Raw genomic sequence first — 13,689 nt, 5'->3', positions numbered from 1 at the left:
GTAACCATATAGAGGCCTAAATATAATTGATATCTTGATATGTTCTGTCTCCTTCATTTTTATAGTTCTGGAGAGGAAAATATCCACCAGGCAAACTCGAGAAGAGCTCATAAAAAAAGGTGTCCTTATTCCAGACCAAGGTGAGATTTTAAGTAAATGAAGTGAATGTGATACTGAGCATGGCCATTGACCTGTTTTCTATAATATTAAAGGAATGTTATACACTCAATAGAATTGTTATTAGATTATTTATTCTTGGTTTATAGTACACTATAAGGACAGATTCTGCAGGAACCTATGGTTCAAGTAGGTTATTTGAAGGGCTATTCTGTGTACTTCATGTATAAAGTGGTGCTGGTATGTTATCAGATGCAATCTTTAACTTTTAACCACTGTGGTACCACCACCTACAGTAGAAGAAAAATTTAACTTTTTTGTAGCCACAGTTACCACTGCATAAACAACTGATATAGGGTGCTTTAGCAACAAAGATTAATCATTTGTTCTACAACGAGGAATGTTTTCCATTAAATGGCTTTCATCAATGTTATCCATATAATAAAAGCTAAACACTTCCAGGACTTACTGTTCACATCCAAAATTTCGAAGTTGACTTACTTTGTGAGAACAACAGAATCCCTCCCAATCTTCAGGCTCTGCTTTACTTTTAAGTAGTCTTATTTGGCCTTACATGGGGAAACCAAAGCACTTTTTATAAGAACTGCCTTGAATGACTTGAATATTAATGCAAACAAAATTGTGTTTTTACTGAATAGATGGCATGCTGTCTTGGTTCCATGATAACTGAGCCATATTTGCCTATCTTTAGATGATCCTTTGAACACAGAGATCTTGAATGGTAATGCAGTGCCCAGTGGAGTTACTGAAAAGGTCAAAGTAGACATTGAAACACCAGAGCTGGTTCCAGAAGAAAAAGCAGACTTGGCAGCAGTGGCAGAGGACCCAGAAGGTATCGGTTTCTGTTTCTTTTTAGCAAAAAGGGGCAAAAGAAAGATGCTGAATCTTCAACATGAGTTTAACTGTACTACTAATCTGTCTTTTGATGTTTTAAGCTCAAGCCACTAATAAGTTAATAACTGGCGGGTCCTTTCATTGGTTTTTCGGCATGCTCATGTTTCAACATTTTGTTCACTGCATGGACAGAGCAAAGTGATCCATATTAAATTGGCTGTTGCAGTGTAATTTCTGCACATCACACCATCCATATCATCACAAATAATAAAAATAGTGGGTAATCATAAGAGGAGGTATGATTAGATAATGATTAAAGAGATTTAAAGAAAAAGTGATATGTTTAGAGGAAGTTTGAGCAGCTTTGGAGCAACAGTTTTATCTTGTTTAGAGAAATGTAAAGAAGATGTGGTCAAGTTTTTAATAAACTGTACAAATTGAGTTACAGTATTTTTAGAACAAATTTCCTGACAAGGTTATTTCCAGAGTGTGTTTGGTTTTGTTCGCTGAATTATTTTCTCTATATACAGTATGTCTTTATTGAACATCTCTTGATCGTCTGAACCTCTCAGGTGGTGAGATGCCCTCGAGTGTCTATTGTGCTGTATTGATTTGGTTGAAGTTATATTAAAACCATTGTTAATAATCACATGAAGTGCTTTGTATTGAAACTATCCTTTTAGGTAATGGGTTTTATGCCTTTTAGACTGACATCATTTTGGATTTTCATCAGAGCTGAAGTTGTGGCCACAGTCATAAGATGCAAAACTGGAATGGCAAAACTGTATTTTTTATCATTGCTGCCCCTTTAATGATCTGCAACAATTCTGTAATTGTTTCCACCACATTTCTCTCACCAATTAACATATTATATTCTTCATGCGGCAAGCATAAAACACCCATTATAAAATGCTTTTATAGAACAGCACCAGCAGCTCAAAACAAATGTTTAATAAATAGTAAACCAATTAAATTACTAATAATTATATATATTATATAATTATATATACACACATTACCATTCAAAAGTTCTAAAAAAAAATAATGGTTTTCCATGTTCAAAGTAATTATTAATTATTTCCATTTTCAAATAAAATTATTTATATATTTAAAATGTAATTTATTACAACCGCTAATATTTTAAAATATAATTTAAACTAATGTTTCCTATTTTACTAAATTTAAAAATGTCATTTATTCCTTTAATGGCCAAGTTTAATTTTCAGTAGCCATTACTCCAGTCTTCAGTGTCACAGCATCCTTCAGAAATCAATCTAATATGCTGATTTGGTGCTCAATAAAAATGCCTTAATGTCTTAATGTGCTTCTTAATATTTATTTGGTTGAAACGGTAATACAATTTTTCAGGATTCTTTGATGAATAGAAATTTCAAAACAGCACTTATAAAAAATAAACCTTTGTAACATTATAAATGGTTTCACTGTCTCATATAATAAAATTATGTCATTATGTATGACAATATTTATTATTTTTCAGCCAATTAATATAGTTAGAAAGCTTTACTGTAGGCTGTTTAATGTCACTACTTACTGCATTGTATAATGTGTGGTCATATTTGTGTGTTTACAATGGCTAAGAATGTGGCTTATCCAATCACAATTTAGAGCTAAATGCTGACATGATCAGAGAGTCTTCTTAGTCAATAACAGTTTAGGGTGCTCTGCTCCTCTGTGCTCCTGTAGAGAGGAATGACACCAAATGCAACCCGCAGGCCAGTGAGTCAGCTGCTCCAAAAAACCCTACTAAAAAACATCAGGCCACACCCCAAAAACCCTCCGGTGAGGCCACAAGTACAGGCATGAAGAAAGGGGGCCAAGCAGGAGGTAAAAAGATAATCAAGAGCACCAATAAGCAGGTCTCCGCTCCTCCACCCAAACAAGCCACACGAACTACCACTCGTGGCAATGGTAAGTACACGCGTCAGTGATGTGAAAAGAGCATCCTGTTTGCATGCTTGGTGAACAAGCTCTGCATGGAGGGGTCCTGTTTGCATCTCTTTCCCCCTGACCGGTCTCACTGGGAACCAACTTGATCTTTTGAGGAACATTTAGACAAAGTTTGTCAGAAATGTCAGTGAATCTATCTGCATTTATATGAGAAAGGGAAAATGCGAAGTTTGCTTGACAGCAGTTTTTGTTTGTTTGTTTGTTTTTGTCATATGGTTTAACTAGCTTGGGATTGGTATCCAGTACTGCAAAGTGACATCCTGACTCATTTGTGACCCAGTATGGCTTTCTTGTGTTGTTATTGTGCTTGCATTACATATCTACTGTCTCATTGGTTAAACACATTATAATCTTTTATTGATGTTAGCCTTTATGTCTGAATATAATGGTACAATAAATGTGTTGCATTTTGCATGTAATTAGGACTTTGTGCATGTGAGCAACTCTCATTTAATTGTCTATAAACAGGGGCTTATTGTTCCACATCGTGCTATTCCTTTGTCCTCTTACCTGTCCATTGTGTGTCTCTGGTGCAGCTCATCATTGGTGGCTTGACAGCTTCCTCTTTTAACTGAAGCATTTATTTATTTAAATGAACATCTGTGCATTTTTTGAATACACAAGTGAATGTGATATTATTGTGTTTTATAGTTTTATAATGTTTTGTACTTCCTAGCTCTTGTGAATGTTAAACTAAACTCTTATCTTTGGTCAGCAGTGGCCTTCACATAGGAAGTTTGTTTTTAGTGGTGAATCCGCATGTGAACATACACCATATTATCTTAATATCTTTGAGTTCTGAATTATCAGTTCTTATTCTTAGAAAACCCATTCAAAGTGCCACCATTGTTGCTGGTGTATCCATAAACTCATGGTTTCAAGATCCACGTCTCTAATTTCCCTGAATTTCTTCACAGCCAAATCTTCAAATCCTCAGAAAACTGCAGGCACATCCAAGAGTTCCTCTCAGGCCTCAGGACAATCTTCTTCATCGACCTGCTCCAAGACCCCAAAGAAAAGCAACTTAGATATAACAGCAGCACAACCCAAGTCTGCCAAGAAAACTGAACCTTCCAGGTCACCACGGCCCCCTTCCAAAACCTTGTCTGAGACTGTGGAAAGCTCCTCTATAAAGGACCAAAAGAAAAAAGAAGTGGCCTCCAGTGTTGAGAAGGCTGAGGAGACGTCTCAGAATGAGAAGGGTGCCTGTCATCTACTGGAGTCCTCTGCAGAGAAAGACAAAAGTTCACCATATGTTAACCAAACCACAGAGGAAACGTCCTTCACCGAATCTTCAAATGGACTTTCTTCAGACACTTTAGGCCAGTCTGTGAGCACAGAGAGTGAAACGGAGAAAGAGAAGGCAGTGGCAGACCAGCCACAAAGGTCAGTTTACATGTGAATGTTTAGTATCACTTTGTAGATTCTGTATGTCCTCTAGTGTTGTGCTATTGTTTTTGATTATATAACACATGCATGCTAGTGTGCCATGTGCTCTGTGTATTTCCCCTGAAGGTACTGTAGTATGATTGTTGCAGTTGAGTCATGTTGTATGTCATCCTCCGCTCAGATGTTTAGTGAGATTGAGGTTATCAATGTGCAATACCGTTCAAGGGGTCAAGGCTACATTTTATATGACCAAAATACAGTAAAAGCAATTATATACTTCTCTTTCGTTTGTGATGGGAAAGCTTGATTTTCATTACTCCAGTCTTCAGTGTCACATGATCCTTTAAAAATGATTCTACCCTCTCAGGAAAAAAAAGGTACAAAAGCTGTCACTGGGGCGGTACCTTTTTTAAAAGGCACATCTTTGTACCTAAACAGTCTTTATTGGTACTTTAAAGGAACATCGTATTACCTAAAGTGTACATATTATTACCTAAAAGGTACAAAAGTGTACCTTTTGAAAAGGTACTGCCCCAGTGACCGTTTTCTACCTTTTTTTTGGAATATGCTGATTTGCAAATTGCTGCTATTATTATTAATATCAAACTTGAAAACAGTTTGCTGTTTAATAAGTTTGTAGAAACAGTGATACTTTTTACAGGATTGTTAGATAAATAGAATGCTTTTATTTAGAATACAATGTTTTTATAAAAATATCAGAGTATTTACTGTTGCTTTTGATCAATTTAATGTGCCATTGCTGATCAAACGTATTAATTTCTTTTAAAGAAACAAATCCATAGTGACCCTTAATGTTTGACCAATAGTGTAATTTCTGCAATGTAACTTCAGGCTAAAAACTTGTTCTTTTTTTTTTTAGTTGTGCAGTTTATTCATAGTTTGCCAAAATGGTTTTGTAATCACTATTTCATGACACATCAAATAGACCTTGATCTTTTAACTTGCGTGACAGGAAATTTGGCTAGTGATAAAGTTGTAGTAATATAGTGAGTTGTCAAGTACTTTATCACGTTTATATGTGTATAATCAACTTTTTAGCTAGACCTACAGACCTATGATGACAAATCTGCATCTACAGTGTGTGGGACAGTTTGTCAGACTTGTGATTCTTACAGTGTGGTAAAATAAAAAAAAGTGTGATCACTGAAGTGCACCTCACATGTGAAGTAGCCCAACCCCCCCACCCATTTTATTTCAAAGAGTCAGTAAGAGAGGGTAGAAAATGGAAAACTAAATTATGACTCTTTTGGGATAGAAACTAAAGTTCTAAAGGGACGTCAGGGAAAGTACTCATTTTAAAAATGAATGATGTATGATCCATTTAATGTCTTGAATATGTTAGCCTCTTTCCCTTATTTGATTATGTTAACTGATTATGATTATGAATGTTTTAGCTAGACTAAATGAGTGTTTTGCTTTGCCTTTTGTAGGATTATTGGGACTGAAGATGGAGAGAGACGACAAATGGTCAATGTTGAAAGCCCACAGGTGTCCGTCATTCCTGACTCTATTCAAGAAAACCAGGGCAATGACTCCGATTCAGATGGACCTATACTCTTCAAGGATGACGAAGAGGAGGATGAGGATGATGAGTATACCTCTAGTATGTGTTCAAGTCTGGTTTGTGGTGTTTTTAGACCCCAACCTCTTGTTTCTCCATATTTTCAGTCAATAAAAGCATTTAAAAAGTTGAGACAAATTAATATTTTGTAACTGAAAGGCCTTAAATACGCATCTTTTCTGGATATGGATTTAGAGTATTCTTGCAAAGGTGTGTCTTCAGCCTAATGTTTATGAATAAACAACACAAAATGTAGCACAAGTACAGATGATACATTTTCAAGAAGTTTCATTCTTGGTATCTGCATTTTAGAAGTTTCTCTTGGACCATAGCTTTGCCAAAATTCTTTGAAGTACAAGCGTTTGTATATTAAACTGGAAAAACATGCTGTGTCTAGTCAGCGTTACTTTCTGGCATGCTGGTTACTACGTAGACTTTGCTGTCAGTGCACTATGCATAATGCATTCCTGCAAAGACTGAGGCCTGTTTCTCATTTTCTGTTCTTTCCACACTGCAATCTGAAGATGCTTCACTGGTGTCAGAATGAAAATACCTTATTATTAAGGTTTTTTTTTTCTCTTATTTTTCTTGGGTTGCACTGGTACTAAAGCACTGGCTAGTGCAGATAAGCCAATAATGATTTTCATATCATGGCTAATAACTAATAAATGTCAGATGTTGAAATTAATTTGCCATTTTGAATAAATAATACATTTATTTGAATAAATAAATTAAAAAATAAAACACACACACAAAAAAAAATCTGCAAGTGAATTAGGCATCACAACACTAATGTACAACATAAAAAGTGTTATTTTAAGATTTGCTAAAAATTACATTTACTGTGTTACATAATTTGTTATTAAAATGTTATTATTTGTTATGAAACTTTAAGTGAGTGTAATTTAATTTTTACATTTACATTACCTTTCCTCCAACAATTAAAATCACAATTAAATATCACAACATCAGCCATTATATATAAATATATAGCCATCAACCTATAATGATACATTATTGGCAGATTACCAATATGGTACCAATTTATCCCTCACATGTAGTTTGTTCTTAATTGTTCTGTTTGTAGGCTCACTTGCCAGCAAAATTCGCCGCAAGGACACGCTTGCCATCAAACTTGGTAACAGGCCCAGCAAGAAGGAGCTAGAAGAGAAGAACATTCTCCCACGGACCTCAGAGACGGAGCGACAGGAGCTACGACAGCAGATCGGCTCTAAACTAGTGAGGTACATTAAACCATGCTGTTCTGTACTGCTAGTACTTTGGACACTAACATTGTCAATTTATAATAATCAATATACTGTCAGTCAAAAGTTTGGATGCACTGGACTGAAGTTTTGTTTCTGATAATCTTGAGTGTTTTGAGAAGTATGAATTGAGCCTGTTTTTCCTTTACAAAGCAGTCTAAAGATTTATCGATAGTCTTTGTGGTTTCTCCCAGACTGATTCTTGTTTTCGTCTTCCCATAGACGGCTGAGCCAAAGGCCCACCACAGAAGAGCTTGAACAGCGAAATATTCTAAAACGTATGTCTCCTCTGTCACAATCTCATTTACATACACTGTAGACAGTTGCTTTGTTTGGGATGCCCAGGGCATTTAATGCTTGTTCTTGCTTATTGCTTCCTCTGATGTTGCAAAGACATTCAATGAGTCACAGGCGTCGCTGTCTGTCTCAGTCCCTGTGTTGTTCTTATGTGATATAATTGATGAAGCTAGGAATTTGATGAAGGAGCTCTGCTCTAACAAGCTGTAAGCTATATGCCAACAAACAAGGAGGTGTAAACAATTCATCAAAGAGTTGCTTAAAGCTCACTGCTTAGCTGAAATATAACTGATCTTAGCAGCCCCTTAATGGGCTTGAATGTCCCAAAATCTGAAGTTATAATATAAAGTATATACAAGTTGTTATTGTTTCCTGACGTAAAAGAGATGTTTACAATTAAAAAAGACATTGATAATTGAAGATATCATAAGAATATAGTGTCAATTTGAATTGTTAGGTTGTCCTATAAATAGAAAAATTAAAGAAGGTATATACCAGTAATTGTTTTGGAAATCTAGTAACATCACAACAACATATAAATCAAGAGGTCAGTGTAGGATGGAGGAGTCATGGCAAATTCAGTATTTGGCCAGTGTTACACAATTAAGTTTTGAACTCATCACTGACCGTGCTTTGATTCTAGACAGCCATTTAATGTTATGTTATGCTGGCTTTCACTGTACTCTGATCACTTACTAGCAAGAAGGACTAAAAATCAGCATTGACATTCACATATCTGTTAGTACCGAGTGACCTTGGTTGTGGTAAAGTCTAATTCTCAGTTTTGCAATAAGTGTCAAATGATGGGTTTAAATTTCAGAGCAAATATCAGTCACTGAGTAGGATAAAAACTGACAAAAGAGTCTTTCTTGTCTCCTATAGAGAAAAATGAGGAAGAAGAACAAGAGGCCAAGCAAGAGATTAAAAGAAGACTATCCCGAAAGGTACAACCTTCTGCAGTCTGCCAGACAGTCAGATTGTCATCATTTGTTGAATCTGTCTGAAATATTAATATTAATATTATTACAGTCACAATTATGACATAAATAATGAGGTAAAAAGACAAAATTAAGATTTTTTTCTTATGTGGCAGAGATGGGCTTCCATAAAGTTAGATATGTCAGATATTGAAACATTACAAGTATAAGTTAAAAAAAATTTCAAGTAACTTATAACCTGTTACTTTAGCATAATACTGCAAGAAGTTTTGAATCATCATGAATCAATATCATCACTGTGACATGAGCCAGTGGAAAATAGGGGACAGTGGGGCATTGCGCCATCTGCTGGCTTTACAAGGAAGTAAAAAATACATGTGTAAAATGTGGATTAGTAGCTCAATACATCACTTTAACACAGACTAATTGCGATTTTGATGATGTAGTTGTACTTGAATTGATTATTTCATATTTTAAGATGTTCCTCTGCTATTATGAAATTAGATTAAATAGTTAATTTGGTTGTGTCTGCAACCCACTCGCTTACTCCAGATTACAATGTGTGAGGTGTTGTGGGGAGTATAAACAGGTTTTATATTCCTGACGTGTTGTAAGAGTGGTGGCTGGAAGTCTGACCATTTGAATGATGGCTTTCTAATTTAGTTTGCTGCTAATGCCCTATATTATGAAGAGAATTAGGACAGAGGATGCAATCAGTCAGATAGACCAGATCTATAAAATGGTTCAATAGTCAGTTAGAGAGATTTTCTCAAAATTGAGCTGTTCTTGCTAAAAGTGCAATAATGGACAATGCTTTTTCAGACAAATGACTGCAGGTATCGAAACCAGCTCTAAATATTTTCACTTGTAAAATCAGTGACTTCCAACCGGTTTCATTCTCAAAGAAGAAATTTAGCTTGACATATTTATTGTTTCACTCACGTAAGGTATTACTTAGGCTAGAAGGAACATGCTTAACTTCTATTAAAGGTGACTGCACACATATTAAAAGGTGACTTGAGGAATTGCTCTGTGTCTGTAGCTCAGCGTCCGGCCCACAGTTGCAGAGCTGGTGGCACGTAGAATTTTGCGGTTCAATGAATATGTGGAGGTCACAGATGCAAAAGACTATGATCGCCGTGCTGACAAGCCTTGGACCAGGTTAACCCCTGCAGACAAAGTAAGGCACTCTTCTCTTACTGTTGCTTTACATTGTGTGTGCTTTACATTGTATATACACCTATATACAATTCTGAAAACACACCTCACAGATGCCACTTGTGCACATAAACCATGCCAATTGTTGATCAAGCTTGATGAATAGTAGGGTTTTTTTTTTTTCATTTTAAATAAATATGGTTCAGAGGATTAAAAAATATGTAGATAATATCTTTATAGTATAAAAAGTTTAAACTGCTCTTAAACACAGCTAAATTAATACTTTTCTTTAACTTCTCTCTCTCTCTCTCTTTCTCTCTCTCTCTCTCTATATATATATATATATATATATTTATATATATATATATATATATATATATATATCTTTTGGAATGAATATTGTTTTTAAAGACTATGGGAACCTCAAACTAATTCAGTTTATGACTTATGTAGATTAAAATACCTTATAGATCATTTTAGATATTTCAGAGCACAAATGCTGTAATGGTTGTCCCAAAATGGGAGTAGTTCACCCTCACATCATTCTAAACCTGTTACCTGCTGTTATTTCTTGCAGAACACAGGAAGTCATATGGATTTACAGTGTTTTTGGACTTTTTTTTTGTTGTTGTTGTTATTTTTGGCACTTTGTGAATAATGACATTTTCATTCTATACAACCATTCCTTTACAATTTATAATTAATAAACAGGATAAACACATTCGTTGCCTATCTATATTGTTATATACCCTTGGGGCCATCAGCTGCATACATATCAACTATGCATATAATTAAGTTCTGAATAGTAAATCTGGATAGTATGATCATCAATGGATGAGTTGCCTTTTGTATGGTCACAGATGCCACCTACTGGGCATGTGACTGGTGCGTTAATCAAATACATTTTTTGTCAGTAGTTCATGATAATGAAGATAATGAATGTAATTTAATGAACATAAAACATTATATTAACATATATAATTAAGAATAATACACTTCAAAAATAAATCTCAAATAAATGCTTAGGAAAAAAAGGCTTAGCCTTCCCCTGGCCACAGCGAGTTGGGGCAGAAATGCCCCTGTTGATTGCGGAATTAAATTAAGATCTGCTCATGTTGTATTTCATTTTAGGCATTTAGGCGTTTTTACAGTGTTGCTCATTATAACCAATCACAAACGATTCTGTTGAGCTTAGGAATGCAATGGCCAATCAGAGGCATTCAGATGAGTCATCGCTGAAACTCATCAGTTTTGAGTGCGCGCGTTCGCTGACTGAATTCCGGATGCGCAGCTATATGTACAATGTAAGAAAGAGATTCATTTCACAGTGTAGACAGCTTAAGTGATTATAACGATAGTTTTTTTTTGTTTGTTTGTTTTTTGAGAGAGAGTGCTTAAACTCGCGATAGATAATTTATTCATTGTTTGAATAACCTTGGAAAGGCAACGTTTTATAATTACCAATTTCTAATGTTTTTTTTTATTAAATTGTAATCGTTAAATACAAATTCAGTCCCATTAAACATATTTATTGCCTACGTGACACCTGTGACTGGTTCTTGCCTAAAAAGACGGGTTTGTAATTTTTGTAGTTAATAGATTTGGCTGCTTTTAGCCTTACCCTGGAGTTGGTCCACCCTCCGTCTATTAAGTATTTAATTTGACAGACTTTCAGTTGTCATTGTCATTAATGACCTTTCTTTTTTCTTGTCACAGGCTGCTATACGTAAAGAACTTAATGAATTTAAAAGCAAAGAAATGGAAGTCCATGAAGAAAGCAAACGGTTTACCAGGTATGTTTGTGTACTAGCAGCCTGATCAAAAGAAGATGAACTGAAAACATTGTGAGAGACGGGTAAAGCATTGAATAGACATTACAGAATGTCCCGGCAAGGCAATATGGCTAAAAAAATTATCACAATAAAATTTTTCATATCAGTCAATATCGATAATCATCACCATAAATGTCAAATCTTTATTTTTATTTAAAGTTTAGAGGCAGATTTTTTTTTTTAGAAACCAGACCATTAACTGTGGTTTAAACTAGTCTTTATTCTCAAAACATGGCAAAAACTTCACGTTTACCCAGCCCTACGTAAAATATAGCAAAAATTCACACAATGAGAGGTGGTGCCTCCATAGCACTATGATTGGCTGACTATCTGTTTATCTGCAGTTCACCCTAAATGGGGCAAACTGCTGGAAATGGATAGACAAAGTGCAATTAAATTAGACGTCTGTCAGTATGTATCTGGCAGGCTTTTTATTCATCAAGTGCCGTGTTAATAGACTTGCTGGTGATACGAAAGATCCTGTCAGCTGCTCTTTCCACTGCCTCGTTTCCTCTAAATATTGCTCAGATCTGTTCTGCATCCCGTCTGCTGGCATCGCTGCTAAACTAGCGTCTGCTCTTTCCATTTTGTGGCAGATTTCATCGGCCCTGAGGTGGTGCCTGGTGGTGGGGGTGCTGGACGGCCGCTAACTCGAGGCTCTCTCTTCCTGTCTCTTCGCCATGCTTCCTGCTGGGAGGCTAACAGACTGGCTCCCTGCAGCAGCCGGCTCTTCTCTGGCATCGGCTGCACCTTGGTTCTTGCTTTCAGCCACTAGAGGGCTACAGATAGGCCTGGGATGCCATTGCAATCTGAAATGGAGAGAGAGGGACCTTCAAACAAGATAAAGCACTGCAATGGTTCTGACACGTTTTTTCATATCTGAAATGTTTTTGCACACACTAAGGACAAGATTGCACTCTTTTAATTTAAAGTGTCCCTGATATTCTCTCAAGGTTGAGCACAACAGTGTAAAACATTGAAGCGCGTGCAGTGACTCATCAGTAGCTCGCGTTGTTGCGTGCAACTCTGAGCATTTTTTTGTTTGTTTGTTTGTTAAATATTACATATTTCTTGCAGTATTCGTGCAGAGTCCAGTAATATCGATGAATATCCATGCATGTGAAAAAACATTTTATATGACTAATGTATCTGGTTCAATCTATATTTCATGGATATTGAGGTCCATTTGGGCATCATGTTGTCCAGGTTTATTACTGCCATTATTCCTCTGTATCCAGATTAATACGTCCTCAGTATAATAGAATGTAATCAGATTTATGTTGTGCCTTGACAGTGTTGTTTTGTTTTGTTTTGTCCAAAAAAGTCTGATTACTTGATATAAGTGGTCATGTTGTAACATATCTTTAACTGCTGTTCAGGAAGAGACTACCATCATATGTTTGTGACATAATTCATGTTTATTTACCTTGTATTTTACCCCCCCCCCCCAACATTATCACGGGTTTCCAAAGTTTCAGCTTGCATCTTGTTGATTTGGCTTTTAGCTTGTACATAAATTTGGTGGGTTTTATGAAGTACAGTTGTGTCGACCGTATACAAGATGTGACAAGCAATATAATGTAGTGAAACAGTAGTTTTAACTCAAATTGGAAAGGGCTTATAGTCCATTATTTTAGTCCATTATAGAATTTGTCTGTATTGCATTATTGCACATTTTGGTGCTCTATATAATATATGATTGTATGTCACAGGCAGAATTTGCTGGACACTCCAGTTTTTTTTTCCTTTTTTTTTTTTTTCTTCTCTTTTCTCATGTAGTTAGAAATTGGGGAAACTTAAATTATTTTAAATCAGTTGTACAGTCTGTGTATGATATATGTGAATACATCCAGTATATATTGCAGTATATTGGCTTGATTTCTTTTTTCAGAGGAACACATTTAAAGAGTGGTGAAAACATAAACTTGTATTTATCATTCTGTATGTTTTAATTAGTTATTTAGGTTATCAAGCTCTCAAATTTACATGAGAACTTATCTTAATCACCACCGGACAATTTTAAATCACATTTATACAGATTCCATCGCTGTTTAATCAAAGAAAGTCGTTTAGATGTTTTTTTTTAATATTAAATGTGTATATATATGTGTGTGTGTATATTAGTGTGTGTGTGTATATATATATATATATATATATATATATATATATATATATATATATACCATACAATTTATTCCATATGACAATGTATACTGAGAGATCTATTCCTATTTGAAATTTGTCTAAAAACAAATACTAGACATTTTATGCTGTAGATACTGAATAAT

The 13,689-nt window shown here is 35.3% G+C and overlaps 1 protein-coding gene across 6 annotated transcripts in view; it reads left to right on the top strand.

Annotated features, from left to right (window-relative positions):
* Positions 1–13,268, top strand: part of LOC109104961 (phosphatase and actin regulator 2-like) — a 34,665-nt gene extending 21,397 nt beyond the window's left edge. For 5 of the 6 annotated variants that reach the window (XM_042768899.1, XM_042768900.1, XM_042768898.1 and 2 more), the window contains 11 exons: positions 66–140; positions 830–970; positions 2,677–2,901; positions 3,858–4,326; positions 5,781–5,953; positions 6,999–7,155; positions 7,399–7,454; positions 8,356–8,417; positions 9,454–9,591; positions 11,286–11,362; positions 11,998–13,268. In XM_042768899.1, the coding sequence (XP_042624833.1) occupies positions 66–140; positions 830–970; positions 2,677–2,901; positions 3,858–4,326; positions 5,781–5,953; positions 6,999–7,155; positions 7,399–7,454; positions 8,356–8,417; positions 9,454–9,591; positions 11,286–11,362; positions 11,998–12,013 (1,589 nt within the window). In that variant the 3' untranslated portion in view covers positions 12,014–13,268. The remainder of the gene's footprint in view (positions 1–65; positions 141–829; positions 971–2,676; positions 2,902–3,857; positions 4,327–5,780; positions 5,954–6,998; positions 7,156–7,398; positions 7,455–8,355; positions 8,418–9,453; positions 9,592–11,285; positions 11,363–11,997) is intronic. The other variant, XM_042768903.1, reaches the window with a different exon arrangement.
* The last annotated feature ends 421 nt before the right edge of the window (positions 13,269–13,689 follow it).

This window comes from Cyprinus carpio, chromosome A13 (assembly GCF_018340385.1).
Source record: "Cyprinus carpio isolate SPL01 chromosome A13, ASM1834038v1, whole genome shotgun sequence".
In the NCBI taxonomy this organism is placed as follows: Eukaryota; Metazoa; Chordata; class Actinopteri; order Cypriniformes; family Cyprinidae; genus Cyprinus; species Cyprinus carpio.
The sequence above is the reverse complement of the archived record's forward strand: the minus strand, read 5'-3'. Positions and strand labels throughout refer to the sequence as shown.